At 36.4% G+C, this 20,994-nt stretch overlaps 2 protein-coding genes and 1 long non-coding RNA gene across 3 annotated transcripts; 1 reads left to right on the plus strand and 2 right to left on the minus strand.

Annotated features, from left to right (window-relative positions):
* Positions 1-2,084: 2,084 nt before the first annotated feature.
* Positions 2,085-3,490, plus strand: LOC106091043 (uncharacterized). The gene is made up of 3 exons (XM_013257444.2): positions 2,085-2,257; positions 2,319-2,529; positions 3,291-3,490. Exons 1-3 carry the CDS (start codon positions 2,228-2,230, stop codon positions 3,488-3,490), a joined length of 441 nt encoding a protein of 146 aa, XP_013112898.2. The 5' UTR covers positions 2,085-2,227.
* A 19-nt stretch (positions 3,491-3,509) lies between these two features.
* LOC106091044 (U6 snRNA-associated Sm-like protein LSm6) lies at positions 3,510-8,420 on the minus strand. The gene is made up of 2 exons (XM_013257445.2): positions 8,172-8,420; positions 3,510-3,736 (listed from the first exon to the last, which is right to left on the minus strand). The coding sequence occupies exons 1-2, from the start codon at positions 8,374-8,376 to the stop codon at positions 3,588-3,590; spliced, it is 354 nt and encodes a 117-aa protein (XP_013112899.2). The 5' UTR covers positions 8,377-8,420; the 3' UTR covers positions 3,510-3,587.
* Positions 8,421-12,097: 3,677 nt separating this feature from the next.
* Positions 12,098-18,664, minus strand: LOC131997797 (uncharacterized). Its single transcript, XR_009398424.1, has 3 exons — positions 18,414-18,664; positions 17,629-18,350; positions 12,098-12,308 (listed from the first exon to the last, which is right to left on the minus strand). It is a non-coding gene; the product is annotated as an uncharacterized LOC131997797 (long non-coding RNA).
* Between the last annotated feature and the right edge of the window lie 2,330 nt (positions 18,665-20,994).

The following is a 20,994-nucleotide window of genomic DNA, read 5'->3' on the forward strand; positions in this document are numbered from 1 at the left end:
TTCAACTCGTCTCGAAAGAGAAACAAACAAAAATTGTAAAATTTAATGATATCTCCCTAACAGGCAAAAAACTTGAAAAATTAGTCAAGTTATGAGACAAAATGAGACAATCTTCCCATTATTCAAGCCATTCCCTATTGACGCAGTAAGATGAAGCAGCATAGATGTCGTGCTCTGACCTGATCGAAACGCATATTGGAAATCAACAATTTCATGCCCAGCGCCCAACATTATCTGGCCTTAAGGAATATGTTCGAAAACTTTAGAATGTACTGGCCCATTTACAATCCCAACTGATCTACACAAATAAGAAGTATTTGTGCAAAATTCCAAGCGGCTAGCTTTACTCCTTCAAAAGGTAGCCTGCTTTTGACAGAGAGACGGACGGACGGACATGGCTAGATCACCATAAAATGTCATGTCGATCATATGGTGGAGGGTATAAAAATAATCCCCCATATTTCTTCATCGAAAATTACATTTGGAGAAGTTTTTTAATAATATCTGCATAGACGAAGGGTTGGCATTAGTCGTCTCAGCGCATGGTCCACTCTTGATATCCAGAGACATTAGCAATAGAATAATATTGAGTGCAGCAGATTTTGTCGTTATTTGGTTGAGAAGCACAAGCTAGCTATAATTTGAATCTGGATCTGAGTATGTTGTTGTTGTAACCAAATTTGCATGTGGAGGTGGCGATCCTCGTCTAGCTCCTGTAGGTGAGCAAGTTCATTCCGGTCCAAAAGACCGATCGCCGCGGGAACAGAGTGGTTATTTAAACAGGCCAATAACTCGCCTTGTCATATCGAGCATCACAGGCACTGAGTATTTGTGCAAGTGCCGGTACCACCCGACCTCTCACTGAGACTGAGACCGCTCGATACCGCGGATTGTCCGCGACTGCCGTTGCAGTTACTCCGTATGGAGCATTCCACTATCCGCAACCAGTGGACGCGCCCGCAAGCTAGTAGCTAAGCTTCTCGTGACATCAAAGAACACACATCGGACCTCAAAGTTTCAGCTTGTGTAGGGCACACAGCTATCCAGTGCCGGAAATCTGAGTATTGAACAGTAGGTACATTTTTGGTGTGCTGTCCTCCAATTTACAATACCATAGTAAAACAATCCCATGGCAACCGGTTGTACATACCGGATTAACCCGAGGGATTCCTTCATCAGCAAGGGCTGCCTCAGCAGTGTACAACACACTGCTACAACAACAACAAACATAGGCAATACATTTGAATTTTACTTCAGTTTAAAATGAATAAAAACTACACAAAACCGGGTTTTTTTAAGTGCTCAATTTCTTGGTACTTCCACAATGGTAATGTAGCGCAGAGGTTAGCATGTCCACCTATGATGCTGAACGCCTGGGTTCGATTCGGGCAGGAACATGAGAACATTTTTCAATGGTGGTTATTCCCTCCTAGTGCTGGCGACATTTGTAAGGTACTTTGCCATGTAAAAACTGTCCTAAAGAGGTCCCTTTTCATTGAGCTTAAAATTAAATCGGCCAGCACTCACTGATTTGTGAGAAGTTTGCCCAAGTTCCTTAATGGAATGTTCATAGGTAAATTTGCATTGCAATTTGAATAAATAATCCAGGTCAATAATGACCAGGCCACAACTCCCATAGCCATTGTCTTTAAGAGGACTTGCATTTTTCTTCAGTTAAAAAATATTTAAAAAAAAATCTACCCAAACAATTCTGTTGACTCACCTTTTTCTATGCGTCCACATTTCCTCCAACAGTGTGAATGCATGAATGAATGACCTTGTACCCAATCCAAAAAACTACTCAATTTTTTTTTTAATTTCCAAACGTTGTGATGTACACAACGAAATGTCTTACAAGTGCAGTAGCCAAAATAGAAGACATGCCATGTGCCTTAACAGCAAGCAGCGATCGATCCAGCGCTCTTTATACCTGATCAGAATAATTAATTGAAAAATCATGTATGATGGGTGACAAATAGCGCGTAATCCCCCCCTAACATAAGCCAAAGAAAAAGAATTAAGCAATTGTCTTAATGTTCACTACGTACATAGCTAGTTATTACCAAAAAAGCTGGATTAATTTTACAATTTCTGCAAGTATTTGCTGTGATGCCATTCATTGCTTGAGGGCAAAGAAATTCAAAACATTGTGGTAGATGTTTAGTCTTTAACACCGGCTTAAGCCAAACAGACGTTAAACATTAAATAAAAAAAAAAGTTCAGCGTCATGAAGTGCATAGAGGCTGCAGTTATTGTGGTAAGGTTGATTGATACGCTTAAATTTGTTTACAAATTTAGTTTTTTAATTTGTTATTCAGTTTTTGTTGGCTACGTTTCTTCCAACTCATCGAGCCCTACTCCATGACATTCATGAAGTTGTGGATTTTGACTCAGCCAACTTAAGAGAATTTCAGTACTTCAAAAATTTGCCATCACAGGATCCCAAAAGAGCTGCCCAGGCTAATCTGTTTTTGGAACATTTTCAAAAAAAGAAAGCTGTCCTGGACTACATAGAACATTTATTTTTGGGTAAGTTACAAAAGGATTATCTTCATAGTCATTTTCTAAAATCCGTGTTATTTTGTAACTTCCCTATCCAATTTGGTTCAAAACATTTTATTAGAAAAAATTTTATTTATTACATTAAAATCATATTTCCATTGCATAAAAATTATCGATCATAAAGCTTATCTTGAAAGAGAAATAGACACATCATTAGAAAAATTAGGGTAGCCCTTACAGGCAATCTATTGGGTTGCCCAAAAAGTAATTGCGGATTTTTCATGTAGTCGGCGTTGACAAATTTTTTCACAGCTTGTGACTCTGTAATTGCATTCTTTCTTCTGTCAGTTATCAGCTGTTACTTTTAGCTTGCTTTAGAAAAAAGTGTAAAAAAAGTATATTTGATTAAAGTTCCTTCTAAGTTTTATTAAAAATGCATTTACTTTCTTTTAAAAAATCCGCAATTACTTTTTGGGCAACCCAATAATTCACTTTGACTTGCAGTAAACTTTTACTATTTTTGTGTAGAAGATCCATTGCAATTTATGGGTCGATCATGGATGGCAACTCAATTTCAGTTAAGTTGACAACTGGCAAATTTGTCATAGAAATCTCCATTTCGATATTAAATGAACTACAAAACTTTCACAGCACATATATATTGAAAGGCGCTTGGAACGCGCTGAATTTATCTGGTGGCAACACAACTATAGTTGAGCGACAATCCATAGTCGACCCCTTAAAAAGTTGTACTTAAAACTTTACTTCTCTCTCCCCTCCTTTTCTAGGTAATTCCCCATTTACCAAAGAAAGTGAAATACCATTTGATCCTCATTTCGGTCGTGCTTGGCGTCCTTACTTCGTTAAAAAGTATGGTTGGCGTGGAGAGCGTCTCATTGATGCATTGGGTAGAGGCTATTCCGTAAAATATTTGCGAAAATATGGTGCCATACCCAAGGAATATGGAACGAAGTATTATCCTAATTAAAAAAAAACAAATGATACAATTAGATTTAGTTTAATTTATTTGTTAAAAAACTATTTATTAAAAAAATCTAGAAAATATTGAAATTGTGCGGCTAGTATTAAACTCTTCTTTTTTGCGTTGAAATGTATAGGACATTATTGCCACGTATGAAGGCATCTCCATATTTATTTTTTAGCTGACCATTGACATACTCCTCGGTTTGGTCCAGAGCAATGTTCATATAGCCATCCAAACAGGCCAAGACACCTGTAACAAAGATAAAACCCATAAGAAATTGTTAAAACAAAATTTTTAATACAAGACACTGATTAAAAAATGATCAGAAATAAAGTTATTTCATAAGTTGCCGCCATAAATGTCCCGCCGACTGGCTTTTGTTTGAAATGGTGCACATAGGACTGCTTAAACTAACGCCTACTTCACGGTGATGCCCAACGAACAATTTAAGCTTTTTTGGCTATAAAAAGTTAATCTTATATATATAGCAAGTTATGGTTCGTTTCGGACCATAATTGAACTGAATATTGGAGACCATAGTAGAAGTCATTGTGTAAAATTTCAGCCAAATCTAGTAAGAATTGAGCACTGTAGGGGCTGAAGAAGTAAAATAGGGAGATCGGTTTATAGGGGTGCAGCATTAGGCTATACACCGATTCATGTCATTTTTGACTGTTACCATACGTATGGTAACAGTCATAAGAGAAGTCGTTGTACAAAATTTCAGCTAAATCGGATAATAATTGCGCCCTCTAGTGGCTCAAGAAGTCAAGACCCCACATCGGTTTATATGGCAGCTATATCAGGTTATGCAACGATTTGAACTATTCTTAACACAGTTGTCGAAAGTCATAACAAAATACCTCATGCAAAATTTCAATCAAATCGGATAAGAATTGTGTCCTCTAGCGGCTCAAGAAGTCAAGACCCCAGATCGGTTTATATGGCAGCTATATCAGGTTATGGACCGATTTGAACTTTTCTTAACACAGTTGTCGAAAGTCATAACAAAAGACCTCATGCAAAATTTCAACCAAATCGGAAAATAATTGCGTCCTCTAGAGGCTCAAGAAGTCAAGACCCCACATTGGTTTATATGGCAGCTATAACAGGTTAAGGACTGATTTGAACTATTCTCAGCACAGTTGTTGAAAGTCATAATAAAACACCTCATGCAAAATTTCAGCCAAATCGGATAAGAATTGTGCCCTCTAGCGGCTCAAGAAGTCAAGATCCCAGATCGGTTTATATGGCAGCTACATCAGGTTATGGACCGATTTGAACTATTCTCAGCACAATTGTTGAAAGCCATAACAAAACACCTCAGGCAAAATTTCAGCCAAATCGGATAAATTTCAGCCAATGCGTCCTCTAGTGGCTCAAGAAGTCAAGACCCCAGATCGGTTGATATGGTAGCAATATCAGGTTATGGACCGATTTGAACCATTCTTAATACAGTTGTTGGAAGTCATAACAAAACACGTCATGCAATATTTTAGCCAAATCGGATAGGAATTGCTCCCTGTAGAGGCTCAAAAAGTCAGAATCGGTTTATATGGTAGCTATATCAGGTTATGAAACGATTCAAACCATACTCAGCAAAGTTGTTGGAAATCATAATAAAATACCTCATGCAAAATTTTCCATAAGTATTTGTGCAAAATTTCAAGCTGCTAGCTTTACTCCTTCCGAAGTTAGCGTGCTTTAGACAGACGGACGGACATGGCTAGTTCGACTTAAAATGTCATGACGATCAAGAATATATATACTTTATGGGGTCTTAGACGAATATTTCGAGGAGTTACAAACAGAATGACGAAATAAGTATACCCCCATCCTGTGGTGGAGGGTATAAAAATCAATTTGTGTTTGTTTGTGTGTTCCTTATAGACTCAAAAACGGCTGAACCGATTTTCATGAAATTTTCACTGATGGTGCATAATGAACCCGTGGTGAAAATAGGGTACTAAATTTCGTGATATCTGAAGGGGGGCGAACCTTCCCCTTTACTTTAATTTTCAGAAACGCCGGATCTCGGAGATGGGTGGTGCGATTTAAGCGAAATTTTGTGTCCTCTCCTAAAAAAAAATTTGGTATCTAAATTTCGGATGGGGTACCTAGAGATGCCACCTCGCCTCAAAAATTACTAAATATACATATATATACCAATCACGACCATATAGGACTCAAATTAAAGATATTTAGAATTAGAAAACGTATCTGATATTCAATTGTCGGACCAAGTGTTTGGGGGACTCCCAACCCCCATAACACCCTTAATTGGGCAAATTTACTGACCATGGCAATATGGAACTCAAATGAAAGGTATTTGCGAATAGAATACGAATCTGATGTCCAAATGTGGGACCAAGTTTCTGGGGGTCCACCCCTTTCCCATAACACCCCTCGATATTGATAGTTTTTTGGGCCCATACCCAAACCGAACATTTTTGCTGACTTTTGCATTAGGAGCTTGAGATTAGAAAAATAATTTGATATCCAATTTCGAGGCCAATGGCAATATGAGAATAGAGCCGATGCAGATATATTTTCTGGGCTAAGTTTTTTGGGGACCACTCCCCAAAACACCTCTAAATCGGCCATATTTACCGACCATGTCAATGTGGGGTTCAAAAGAAAGGCACCCCTTCCCCAAAATGCCTCACAAACAGCAATTATTTTGTAAACAACGCAATATGGAGCTCAAATAAAGATATTTGGAATTATAATACGAATATCCAAATGCGGGACCATGTATTTCCCAAGCTCCCCCCCAAAGGGTAAAAATTTACCGACGACATGCCAATATGTGGCTCCAGTGAATGGTATTTGAGATAAGAAAATGAATTCGATAACCAATTTTGGGGCCAATTGTTTGGGGGACGCCTCATCCTATAAACTCTCCTTAAACCAATGGCAATGTAGGGTTTAATTAAATGGTATTCGGATGAAGAGCACGATGCTGATATTTTTTTCAGAGCCAAGTGCCTGGAGGACCACCTTACACCGAAAACACCCCTAAATAGGACATCATCATCCCATTGCACCTGAAGAAATTGACTTCCCCCGGCAAACCAGAGTAGTTCTGTCTCAATTACGTTCCGGCAGATGCAGCTGCCTCAACTCCTACAGAGCAAGGATTGGTGCCAAGGTGTATGTCCCGATTGTGGCCAGGGACCAAACGATAGACGTCACCTGTTTAACGATCCAGCCAGACCCACTCGACTCAGACCCCTCTGGATGCACCCCAATTTAGTCAGAGTTCCTAGATCTTGACACTCAACAGAATCAAGCAGGCGAAAGATAGAACACAACAAACTGCTACAACAACAACGTTTGTTAGATCCCGGCGCGAATATGACTATGAGCATCACACTTGTTGCAACTCTGAGCCCCGATTTATGAGAAGCTCGCTGAGAACTACCGGGTGCGTCCATAGACGCTGCAACTGCAGTCACGTGCAATCAACGATATCGATTAGAGGGTCTCTGAGAGTGCGGAGTTACCGGCTCTTGTTGATGTAGCTATATTTGCATGTGGATGTGGCGGTCCTCGTCAAGCTCTTATAGGTGAGCTTGGCGGTCGACATCGCCGCGGGAACATGATTGCCATTGGTTATTTAAAAGCGCCAATTAATATCTCGCCTTGTCGTATCGAGCATTATAGGCACACAGTATTTATGCAAGAGCCGGTGCCACCCAGCCTCTCACTGAGACTCTACACTCAATAACGCTGATTGTCCGCGACTGTCGTTGCAATTACTCCGTATGGAGCATTTCACTATCCGCAACCTGTGAACGCGCCCGGTAGCTCCCAGCTGAGCATCTTTTGGTCCGGCTCTTGCTGAAATACTGTGACTGACTGTGATAATCGATAAAGCATCGTGGCGCATCTAAATAACCAATGTACATCGGTTACGAAGCTTGCCTATGATCGCTTCCTTCACATACAAATAAGTGACTATAACAACAAATGTTTAAGGGCTTTGGAGGTCACCGTAGCGCAGAGGTTAGCATGTCCGCCTATGACGCTGAACGCCAGGGTTTGAATCCTGGCGAGGCCAACAAAAAAAAAATCAGAGGTGGTAAAACCTCTCTCCAAAGAGGTGTCGCACTATGGCACGCCTTTCGGTCTCGGCTATAAAAAGGAGGCCCCCTATCATTGAGCTTAAACTTGAATCGGACTGCACTCATTGATACGTATGAAGTTTGTCCCTGTTCCTTAGTGGAATGTTCATGGGCAAAATTTGCATTTTTTTAAGTTTTCATTAGTTGTTTGTTTCGTTTCTATTGTCCAGAGCTAAGATTCTGTTGTAAATTTAGATATAGGAACCATGTAACTAGGGTAGGGTGCATCCAGAGTCATCTGGTTACGAGTTGAAAGGGTTTTAATGGCTATATGAAAAGGTTTTGTGTCATATTATCCCTGGATACAACCGCGATATACACCCTGACATCATTAGTATGCCAAAAGACGTGGGAACGTTGCCAAACTACTCGGATTTGCCTTAGGTCTCGTAAAATCGACGAATTCGTTTATTTATAAAATTGCTCAATAGCAAATTTATAAATAGAGCACGGAAATAATCGTTGGTTAAATGAGAACCGAGGAGACAACCTGGCAGCTTACAGCTTTGTTTATACTGCCGCTTCAGCCGGCATTTAATTATATTTTATAGACCCACCTCTGTAATCCACTCCACTGTTTAGCTTAACCACGACTGGTCTGCCATGAATTTGGTTTATGAATTGCGACAAAGCTTCCTTGCGAGACATTTTTACAATAATAATAATATAAATTTCCGGCAAATTTGTTGATTTTCGCAAGTTTATGCTACAGGGTTGCCACTCACAAAAGAATATCCAAACAGCTGTCAACGTTATCGCCATAACCTAATTACACGCATCTGGCGTATGCGCTGAAGAAAGCTTTGGCCATTTTAAACAATAGGTGTGTTATTCTTGTAGGTTTTCTAGCCTATTTTGTGTGAAGAAAAATGTTATTCCACGTCTTTGATAGGAAAATAATATGCGAGAAAAAAGATAACAACAAAGAGAATGCAAAGAAAAATCTGACATCTTAATACCGGCAAACCTGGCGGGCTGTAAACATTTCAGGGTACAATTAAGAGGTAGTGTCATTAGTACAACAACAAAAATGTACACCCAAGGAAATTACCTCCAGCGGCGAATGCCGTAAATTGAAATGTCAGTGTTTTTAGAACTTATCTTCCGTTTTGCAATTTATCTTCTTCAAATGTGCTTTATATTAGCATTTTCATCATTATAACACTGTTTTTTGCCTAGGATCACAGTGTGATCGAAGTGTTATCAACCATTTGACATTTAAGTTAACTGCAAAGTTAAAAAAAAATTTACTCAACTGTTTGCTTGACCTCACCTTATAAGTGCTTCCTGTAAACAGCTGTTGGCGTGAGACCCCGTTTTTAAATCCGCAATGTGTTTAACGTAACGTAGTGCCACACTACCCGCAAACATCATACGTAACTAATTTAAAGGTGGAGTTACATACCTCACGCAGCACTTATCCGTGCATGTCAGAAAAAATTAAAATAGGTTAGTTTGTATTGTATGAGTGACACAACAAATAAACGCATGCACCTGACAGAAAAAGTTAACCAACTATCGACTTTATACGCGTTTCAGGGCGCAAAAGATATGATTTCAATATGCTTTCTGTTCGAAACTGTTTTGCAGTCCGTAAATTAGAAAAATTATTTTATTATAATCATAATAAACCCCAGCATTGCCAATTTCCATTGAAATTAACTTTGGAAATGATAGAATGTAACGACCACTATATCTGTTGTGTTGTCATTTCGTGTGTCCTTTCTATTTTCTTTTGACATTTTCTATTTTATGGACATTCACAATGGTGATTTTCAGTGGCACAACCTATACATGAGCGTGGGACGTACAACAGGGTTTGCCATCTGTGCAGCAGAACAGGGTTGTATGTGAACGGCCAGGGTCTGGCAAACTATCACTTTCGAGAGAGGGGTTGCCATGAGAGAGTCAGAGTTTGATCATTTTTCCAGAGACATATTTTTTCCAGTCATTTCATTTTACTGAAATGTGACTGATTTGAGGGAACGTAAGCGTGCACATGTTCTTTTTCGTTTGGACATCTATACAACTCACACGTTTTAGCTCCACCCAAATTGGAGTGTTTAAATATTACGTTGAGAAGAGATATTTTATAAGTGATTCAATTGAAAAGTTTTCGTTAGAATTAGTTAAATTATTGACAAATGTGCGATAAGTTTTTTTTTGGATTTGAAAGATTATTCAAAGGTAAGAAAGTATATCGTGCTTGTTGTTTTGTATAGGGAGTCGAATTGTTCCAAATGACCATGTGCGATGAAATTCTGACGGATTTTTTTTTTTTTTTTTTTACCCTTTTCGTTGCTAGTTGCAGTAAATGTCACTACAATTATTTCCCAGTAATTTCCATGTAAACGGTTGCACACGTGAAACGCAGATTAAGACATCGTTTTCGGTTAGACAGAACAAGGCATGGTCATTAGAATATGTACTCTGTCTTGAGGATTTGCGAATTATCTTATAGCTATATATTTTTTAATTGGCATAGGGACAACATAGGTGCGCCATCTCTAATTTGGCCGACGCACGTGTTTTTTTTTTGGTCGGTACAGTACGACCAGTTCTGAAAGTGGGGCCAAGTTTCAACATGGTTAGTGGGACCAGATGACATTGTGGGACGCATGCATTGAAGCCAGAGCTGGAATGATTGCGAAAGATTTCACTCGCACAGTAAGACACGAAAGTATTCGTATACCTACTTACATAATTGTGTTAATGCCATTTATCCCATTGTGCCGTCCTATATATTAACTAACTTGACTAACTAGATACAAACGAAACGAAACTAGATCTAACGAAAAGCAAAACTTAATTGTGTACAACAAGTTAAAAAGATCTAAAAAAAGGTAAAAAAAGAAAAAATTATAGAGAGAAATCAAAGAAGAATTAACAAAAATCAAGAAAAAAAGAAATTAAAACCAAATTTGCTTAAGAAATGGTATACGATATTATTATCATTTCTTAACCAAATTTGGCGCCAACATATTTATCAAAGAAGTAAAAATATATATATATATATACAGGTATATAGAAAAGAAAAAACTACAAAACTACATAAATGTTTGTACAAAGTAAGAATAAGAATAACGTTCAGAAGCAATAAAAAAAAAACGAAAGTAAATTAATCACTAAAATAAATAAATAAAAAAAATTAATTATATGTTTATATATGTGTATATACATATTTATGTGTGCAATTGTGCATAGGTGTGTTGATATATATATATATACATATTCATAAATACATACACATATAATTCATATAAAGTATCACAAATTTGAAAAGAAAAATAATTATATTTGAATTAAAATTTAAATTTGAAAAGTCATTATAAAAGAGGACAGAACGAAGAGAAAAATTAAAAAAAAAAAAACATTATTAAACTAATTAATATATGTACAATATATATAAGAATATACAAAAATATATATATTTAAAACAAAGAAAAACCTTATTGAGACAAAATTTGTATATATATAATAAAAAAACAGAACATCTTATCTATTTCCTTAAGCCCAATTAAAATATTTAAAAATTTATTAAAACAAATGTAAACTTTTATATAAAATTTTTTTTTATAATAATAAAAAAATAATTTATGTTATGTAGTTTGTAAAAGGAACTAATATGTGTTGAATAATTTACCATAGGCTGAAAATGTAACGGTTATTCAATGTGAAATGGAAATTTAAAGTTTGGGGTATTTTCAAATATAATATGGCGCAGAAAATACCATGGATGGCAATAAGTCATATGGGGTGGGCAGCCCGGGAGAAAATAACATCTAAACTCTCCCATGAAAAGATGTAACCCACATCAGAATTAAACAAACGGGCCACAGACAATTATCACTAATCAGATTTTTTTTATCAGTATATTTGACCATCTTTTTTTTTTAACACTAATTTTTGAAAAACCGGTACAAATTTAAATGTACAGCCGTTAGCGGAAAAGAACCTCCCCATCCGGCGAGCTAAGCCGCAGCCAACACCCAAGTACCGGATCCGCTTCACAAAGGCTATGATTTGGGATAACAAAACCCAAGTCAAAGTCTCTGTGCACAACCAGGTTGACACATTTTGGCGCCCAACGTGGGGCTGCCTTTACTGCTATTGCATATTGGCTACCCAACACCATCCATTTAATTAAAATTTTGTTAAGATAAATAATCCAAACTTATGGGAAAGATTCTTTTTCTTATTAGCGGTGTCCCGGAAGGCAAAATATTGCCATGCCTGTGTTGCAACGACTATTAGAATTAATCCAACCATTTAGTCGCCAACTAAATCAAATCAGACTGTTATGAAGGCAGGAATCATGTACTCTGATGCTATAAAGCTAGATATTACATTTGTTGTTGTTTTTAAATAGAATGATGCGATTTAGAAGGTATTCCATACAAAGTAATTTTTTTCAGTGTACCGATTTTTGATCAATTGCTAATATATCCCAAAATTCCAATAAGACATCTTTGCTTAAATCTGATTAGATTTCTTTGTTTTTTATTGAAGAAAATTGAATGAAATTTGTTACTTTACATCTTAAATTTCAGCTTAAAGTAATTTTTTAAATTTAATTTGAAAGTGTTAAATTGAAAATAATTCTTAAAGCCAAATACATATTTTTAGACCATTCTCCATTGTCACTTGATCCGTTACAAGATTTCAGCCATCACACCTATGTATATTGTCCTTATCTGAAAAAGAAAAAAATATATAATTAATTAATACTATCTACATATTTGTTTTTTCTAGTGTTGTTTTTATAGAATACATGTATAATACTAATTTACTATAATATATGTGTATATTGTCTAAAAGATTCTAAAACAATTTCCATAAAAAAACGAATATATCTCAATTATAAAATTTCGATTACCACATAGAAATGGCCTATTTCTTAATACCATTTCAATAAACCAGACATATTTTTTTTTTGCATGTTTACACTGCCATACAAACGAAGTTAATAGTTCCCTGCGGGAAACGTTTAAATATTTTTGAATTATAGAATGACAGAAAGAACAGGCTCTAGATCCTCAGCTCGCATTGCTAACAGAAATTTACAAAATCAGAATTTTAATAATATTCCAAACACAAGCGTTAATCTAGATTCTCTGAACAACACCCCGAATAGGAACACAGATAGATTTGATCCGAATCGTACTGTTATCGAGACAAATCGAAATCAATCACTTAGACAGTTAGGACCTCATACCTCATCTTCTTTAAGTTCATTAGAGTCTATTACTACAACAGAATACAGCAGTCTGACAGCACGAGAAATCCGAAGAGAATTCTCCAGAATGTCACAACAAAATCGAATGCCTACTCTACCTGAGAATGCCAATCCTTCTGGTGAAGCAAATACTGACGGTATAAGCGTACGTGATTACGTAGACGCATCTATTGGAGCTGCACAGGCTAGCATTATGCGTTCCATAGAACAGAACCTGGCAGTTATGATACCAAGAGCGATTAGAAATTCGTTAGATGAGCGAGGAGATATTCCTTTACCAAGCAGCCGTAATAATGATCATGAGTCTACTCGCCATGAGCAAGAACAACAACATTTTTCATATCGACAACAACAATTCTACCCAAATAACACAAATTATTTACCAAACCGAGCAATATACGACAACAGTTACAGGCAAAATGACCAATATGGAAATGTACCTCATCCCAACAACTACAATCACACACAAAATTTTGCCATGGGCTATAAACCAATCACACCAATGCAATTGCAAAAGTGGGGACTTCGGTTTGATGGCTCATCAAAATCTGTGAGTGTGGAAGATTTTGTTTTCAGGGCAGAATCCCTAAGAATTGATTATAATTGTCCATGGGACATATTCGTAAAAGGTTTCCACCATTTACTGAGTGGACGAGCTCACGATTGGTTGTGGGAATTCAGGCAACAAAACCCTTTTTGCCAATGGGAACAACTTAAATATCATTTTGTCCGGAAGTTCAGAAATTTCGAAAGTGACTTCGAAATTCAAAGGAAAATTATGGAAAGAAGACAAATGCTATCCGAGTCGGCTGATATTTTTATTTCGGAGATTATTAAGTTGCGAAACCAAATGCGTTTTCCCATACAGGAATACGAAATGATTCGAGTCATAAAAGAAAACTTGAAAGATGGTCTTATTCAGCTCATATACCCAAAGAATATTGAGTCATTGGATAAACTAATGGAAGAATGTAAACGAGCCGAGAGAACAGTAGCAAAACGCTTATCTTTTCGCCAACCACAACAACACCTAAACTACAGAAGAGTGAATGAGATGCAAGCCGAATTTCTACCTAATGTAGACACACATGAAGTCGAGGCAATGATGCATAATTCCAAACAACTAGTTTGTTGGAATTGCAAGCAACCTGGACATTCTTTTATTGATTGCCCTATTGAACAAAGGGCAATATTTTGTTTCAAATGTGGGTTCGACGGCGTGACCTCACCAAAGTGTCCTCGCTGCGCGGGAAACCAGGTAAAGAACATGCTGCGAACTGGGCCCACATGTTCGAGCGGAGAGACAGCTCAGTAGAAGCCGAACCACCTGTAAAGTGTCCAGATGAACAACACTTGAATATACAAAGTTATTGTCTCACCACAGGTAATACAATCGACAATCAACCCGATTTTGACAATTTAACCCCTACATCAGCCAAAAGAACACCTGGTCAAATTAATATTCAAAAGCCTACCTGTTCACACAACCATGAACGAAAACTCAAAGCCATAATACCTTATAATGATCGTTTGGAGCGTTATGAAAGAATCCGATCGGAAATATTTAAAGATTTCGTACCTGGCACAAGTAAAAGGATTTTAAAGGCCAGAAAAGGATATGAACGAAGAAAGAAAGAACGACATGAAATCGCTTCTGCCTGTCTGAACATCGAAAACGACATTCGTCCATATATGAATGTTAAATTGAATGGGCATGAATTTAAAGGTTTGATGGACAGTGGTGCTTCAATTAGTTGTTTAGGAAGTTCATGTTTAGAGAATGTTAGAAAGATAGGTTCGAGTTTAATCAATTTTAAATCAAAGGTCAAGATAGCAGACGGCAAGGAACAAACAATTATTGGCAAGGTAAAACTTACTGTAGAATGCGGTGATAAGAAAAGCGAGATGTTGTTTTATTTAGTCCCGAGTTTAAGACAAGAACTAATACTAGGATATGACTTTTGGAATGAATTAGGCATACGAATTTGTTTTGACAATATGATTAATGAGATCGATTATAGTCCGGTTGAGAATACACCAATACATGAACTATCGCCTTTGCAGGAGATTGTGTTAGAAGATGTAAAACGGTCTTTTAGGTGCTATTCCGAATTTGGACTAGGTAAGACACACGTTGAGCGTCATATAATCGATATAGGGGATGCAGCCCCTAGAAAAATGAGATATTTTCCAGTGAGCCCTGCTGTTCAAAGACTTATGTACGACGAACTTGATAGAATGTTAGAGTTAGATGTAATTGAAATAGCGGAAAATGCAGAGTGGAATAATCGTGTTACTCTTGTGGTCAAACCAGGTAAAAACCGTCTTTGCTTGGATGCTAGAGAGTTAAACAAGGTTACTCGCAAGGACGCATATCCACTGCCTAACATCGACGGATTGTTAGCGAGGTTGGGCGACACACACTTCATTTCAGCGATAGATCTGAAGGATGCATTTTGGCAAATTCCTCTGGAGGAATCGAGCCGACCGTTGACAGCATTCACAGTACAAGGCCGTCCACATTACCAGTTTAAAGTAATGCCTTTTGGATTGTGCAATGCTGCTCAACGGATGTGCCGCCTGATGGACAAAGTGATTCCTTCAGAGTTGAGAGACCGAATTTTCGTATACCTAGATGATTTGCTTGTCGTGTCACCCAATTTCGAAACACACATGCAAATGCTCAAGACGGTTGGACAGAAGTTAACGGCAGCAGGACTGACAATCAATATGGGAAAATCAAAATTTTGCCATAAAGAATTGCGATATTTAGGTTATATTGTTGGGGGCGGAAAACTGAAGACAGACACTAGCAAGGTTGAGGCTATTGCTAATATTAAGCCACCCAGATGCGCAAAGGATGTCAGGAAATTTTTAGGGACTGTAGGTTGGTATCGTAGATTTATCTATGAGTACTCTACACTAACAGCTCCACTGACCGATACACTCAAGAAATCGCCCAAATTTTCCATGACTCCTGAGGCTTTAGCTGCATTTGAGCAATTGAAATTTCGTCTGATCTCTAGTCCTGTTTTAACCAGCCCTAACTTTGATAAACCCTTTTTTATACAATGCGATGCATCAAATGTAGGCGTGGGTGCCGTCCTTTTTCAGAAGGACAATGATAATGAAGAACGCCCAATAGAGTACTTCTCAAGGAAATTAAATTCAGCACAACGAAACTACTCTACTACCGAGAAGGAATGCCTTGCAGTTTTGTTGGCTATTGAACGCTTCAGGCAATATGTTGAGCTCATGGAGTTTACTGTCATAACTGACCACTCCAGTTTACAGTGGCTCATGAGGCAACATGACCTTAATGGCCGTTTAGCACGCTGGAGTTTAAAACTCCAGGGATATAAATTTACCATCGAGCATAGAAAAGGCACTAAAAATGTGGTACCTGACATGCTATCCAGACTTGATATGGAAGAAGTCGAATTTGAGCGAACAGGCATAATTGATTTCAACTCGAAGGAATTTGAAAGCGAGAAATATTTGAAATTAATCGACACCGTTGAGCAAAACAAAAATCGACTACCTGATCTGAAAGTATCAGAAGGTGTTGTGTACAAACGAGTAAAATTCAACAGAGAAGAAACCCAAACAGAAGAGGATTGCTGGCGAATCTGGCTACCTGAGAATCTAACAGATGAAGTGATACGAAAATCACACAACGAAAACACATCTCATGGTGGTATAGCAAAAACACTTTATGACATACGGCAATTTTTCTATTGGCCATTGATGGTATCTCAAATAAAAACCTTCATAAGCATGTGCGACACTTGCAAAGAGACAAAACACCCCAGGCAAACATTAAGACCACCAATGGGAAAAGAAACTACAACAACAAGACCATTCCAGAAAATCTATGTAGATTTTCTAGGACCTTATCCACGTACCTGCTCTGGAAAAGCCTTTATATTTATAGTATTGGACCACAAGACAAAATTTGTCATACTAAAAGCCATGCCTAAGGCCACGGTTAAATTTGTAAATAAATTTCTCATAGAAGAAGTTTTTCATAAATTTGGTGTCCCCGAAATAATCCATTCAGACAATGGAAAACAATTTATATCTGATGCCTTTCAAAATATGCTTAAGATATTTGGAATACGGCACATGAGAACAGCAATACACTCACCGCAATCAAATGCTAGTGAAAGGGTAAACCAAACTATACTTAGCAGTATTAGAAGCTACCTACAAACTGATCAAAAACGATGGGATGAAAATCTATCTCGTATTGAATGCTCAGTAAGAACGACAGTTCACGCATCAACAGGCGTAACACCCTATTTTGCACTTACAGGCTATAATATGATCACACATGCGGATGCCTAAGAAATCTTAAGGAAATTAGGAGCACTTTCTGATGGCGATACACAAATTTTACCAAAAGCGGCACAAATGCAATTGCTCACAGATAAAATAAAAGAAAAATTACACGAGGCTTATGTGCGAAATGAAAGGACGTACAACAAGAGATCCAAAAATGTACAATTCAAACCTGGACAAGAAGTTTTTAGAAAAAATTTTGTCCAAAGCAATTTCTCAAAAGGTATTAATGCAAAGCTATGCAAACAGTGGCTCAAATGTCGAATAAGAAGACCTATTGGAAACTGCCAATATGAAATTGAGAATTTAAATGGAAAACTAATCGGAATAATTCACGCTCAACATTTGAAACAATAGACAGACCTAAACAAACCCTACACCTAACTTAAAGCTACGCTGTACTAGACTTTATAGCTATGAGTATTAGTAACTCTTACCTATGGCTCTTGCCATAATTAGGTTGCAATTATTTTATAGATGTCAGATCATAGCAGCATACTAGATGTTTCCTATGTTGCCCATTATTGACCTGAAATTTAGAAATGAAAGAAATATATTAGAAAATGTATGAGAAAGAATACCTGAAAAGAGGAGAAAACGAATTAGAATATTGCAATAGATGAATTTCAAAAAATATACTTATCTTCTCATTACAGATCCTTAGGTGTTTGATTGTGTTGTTAGCTCTGACGGACAGACATGCGTGTGCATCATTTTGTATGGACATCGTTAGATGGTATTCACCCATAGATTTTGTTACCTGCTACCTACAAACATATTTTTGGGGCAATACAGGAATTATGCCAATGAATAGGCAGGGACGGTAGTTGCACCCAATTAGGCACACACAGTAATGAGGTGATTTGACAATTTGTCATAGACTTTCCAGCGTCCATTCGTAATTATTTTGCACACATTTTATACAGGCTTTTACGGCAGGCCATTTGTTTTCGTATCTAACTTTCATAGAAAATCCAATCTCAAGGGACATTTGTGAAACATACTTCTTGTTGCCACTAGGCAATATAAAGGCAAAGAGGCTTTTAGATTTCAACATTTTGTCAGCGACAGGAAACTTCCACAACACAGACAACAAACTTTTGTAATTGTTTTTAAGATATTTGTTTCACAAATGGATTTCCATGTTTGGCATATCTTTCTGTAAGAGATAGACTTTTACTTTAAAATGTACATTATTTCTTTTCATTTGCAATTTTCTTACCTTTTGCTTGTGTACGTTAGGATTTTGCCTTGGAATTTTTTTTGTCACCTTGGGTATTTGTTTTGGTTGATATCTACATGCAACAATGACAAATAACGACCACAATTAACATTTTTAGCACGCATTTAGTTTGAGCCTTTCCCAGCTATTTTAATTTCACTGGCTACATAAAAATAGCTGGCTTTGTAACGACCACTATATCTGTTGTGTTGTCATTTCGTGTGTCCTTTCTATTTTCTTTTGACATTTTCTATTTTATGGACATTCACAATGGTGATTTTCAGTGGCACAACCTATACATGAGCGTGGGACGTACAACAGGGTTTGCCATCTGTGCAGCAGAACAGGGTTGTATGTGAACGGCCAGGGTCTGGCAAACTATCACTTTCGAGAGAGGGGTTGCCATGAGAGAGTCAGAGTTTGATCATTTTTCCAGAGACATATTTTTTCCAGTCATTTCATTTTACTGAAATGTGACTGATTTGAGGGAACGTAAGCGTGCACATGTTCTTTTTCGTTTGGACATCTATACAACTCACACGTTTTAGCTCCACCCAAATTGGAGTGTTTAAATATTACGTTGAGAAGAGATATTTTATAAGTGATTCAATTGAAAAGTTTTCGTTAGAATTAATTAAATTATTGACAAATGTGCGATAAGTTTTTTTTTGGATTTGAAAGATTATTCAAAGGTAAGAAAGTATATCGTGCTTGTTGTTTTGTATAGGGAGTCGAATTGTTCCAAATGACCATGTGCGATGAAATTCTGACGGATTTTTGTTTTTTTTTTTTGTGTAAATTTTATAGAAATTGTGACATGATTGTTAAGTAAGCTTAAATAGCTAATTATTCGGCAGTAATTTACATGAAATACGAAGTTTTTTTTTACCCTTTTTGTTGCTAGTTGCAGTAAATGTCACTACAATTATTTCCCAGTAATTTCCATGTAAACGGTTGCACACGTGAAACGCAGATTAAGACATCGTTTTCGGTTAGACAGAACAAGGCATGGTCATTAGAATATGTACTCTGTCTTGAGGATTTGCGAATTATCTTATAGCTATATATTTTTTAATTGGCATAGGGACAACATAGGTGCGCCATCTCTAATTTGGCCGACGCACGTGTTTTTTTTTTGGTCGGTACAGTACGACCAGTTCTGAAAGTGGGGCCAAGTTTCAACATGGTTAGTGGGACCAGATGACATTGTGGGACGCATGCATTGAAGCCAGAGCTGGAATGATTGCGAAAGATTTCACTCGCACAGTAAGACACGAAAGTATTCGTATACCTACTTACATAATTGTGTTAATGCCATTTATCCCATTGTGCCGTCCTATATATTAACTAACTTGACTAACTAGATACAAACGAAACGAAACTAGATCTAACGAAAAGCAAAACTTAATTGTGTACAACAAGTTAAAAAGATCTAAAAAAAGGTAAAAAAAGAAAAAATTATAGAGAGAAATCAAAGAAGAATTAACAAAAATCAAGAAAAAAAGAAATTAAAACCAAATTTGCTTAAGAAATGGTATACGATATTATTATCATTTCTTAACCAAATTTGGCGCCAACATATTTATCAAAGAAGTAAAAATATATATATATATATACAGGTATATAGAAAAGAAAAAACTACAAAACTACATAAATGTTTGTACAAAGTAAGAATAAGAATAACGTTCAGAAGCAATAAAAAAAAAACGAAAGTAAATTAATCACTAAAATAAATAAATAAAAAAAATTAATTATATGTTTATATATGTGTATATACATATTTATGTGTGCACTTGTGCATAGGTGTGTTGATATATATATATATACATATTCATAAATACATACACATATAATTCATATAAAGTATCACAAATTTGAAAAGAAAAATAATTATATTTGAATTAAAATTTAAATTTGAAAAGTCATTATAAAAGAGGACAGAACGAAGAGAAAAATTAAAAAAAAAAAAACATTATTAAACTAATTAATATATGTGCAATATATATAAGAATATACAAAAATATATATATTTAAAACAAAGAAAAACCTTATTGAGACAAAATTTGTATATATATAATAAAAAAACAGAACATCTTATCTATTTCCTTAAGCCCAATTAAAATATTTAAAAATTTATTAAAACAAATGTAAACTTTTATATAAAATTTTTTTTTATAATAATAAAAAAATAATTTATGTTATGTAGTTTGTAAAAGGAACTAATATGTGTTGAATAATTTACCATAGGCTGAAAATGTAACGGTTATTCAATGTGAAATGGAAATTTAAAGTTTGGGGTATTTTCAAATATAATATGGCGCAGAAAATACCATGGATGGCAATAAGTCATATGGGGTGGGCAGCCCGGGAGAAAATAACATCTAAACTCTCCCATGAAAAGATGTAACCCACATCAGAATTAAACAAACGGGCCACAGACAATTATCACTAATCAGATTTTTTTTATCAGTATATTTGACCATCTTTTTTTTTTAACACTAATTTTTGAAAAACCGGTACAAATTTAAATGTACAGCCGTTAGCGGAAAAGAACCTCCCCATCCGGCGAGCTAAGCCGCAG

The sequence above is a fragment of the Stomoxys calcitrans genome, chromosome 5, assembly GCF_963082655.1.
Source record: "Stomoxys calcitrans chromosome 5, idStoCalc2.1, whole genome shotgun sequence".
Classification (NCBI taxonomy): Eukaryota; Metazoa; Arthropoda; class Insecta; order Diptera; family Muscidae; genus Stomoxys; species Stomoxys calcitrans.

Excerpts from the sequence above, each read along its gene's own strand:
- LOC106091043 (XM_013257444.2), top strand. The coding sequence starts at position 2,228 with ATGAAGTGCATAGAGGCTGCAGTTATTGTG. Across the intron at positions 2,258-2,318 it reads TAGAGGCTGCAGTTATTGTG|TTTTTGTTGGCTACGTTTCT; the intron begins GTAAGGTTGATT and ends TTTGTTATTCAG. Across the intron at positions 2,530-3,290 it reads CATAGAACATTTATTTTTGG|GTAATTCCCCATTTACCAAA; the intron begins GTAAGTTACAAA and ends CTCCTTTTCTAG.
- LOC106091044 (XM_013257445.2), bottom strand. The coding sequence starts at position 8,376 with ATGGCGATAACGTTGACAGCTGTTTGGATATTCTTTTGTGAGTGGCAA. Across the intron at positions 3,737-8,171 it reads CAGTGGAGTGGATTACAGAG|GTGTCTTGGCCTGTTTGGAT; the intron begins GTGGGTCTATAA and ends TCTTTGTTACAG.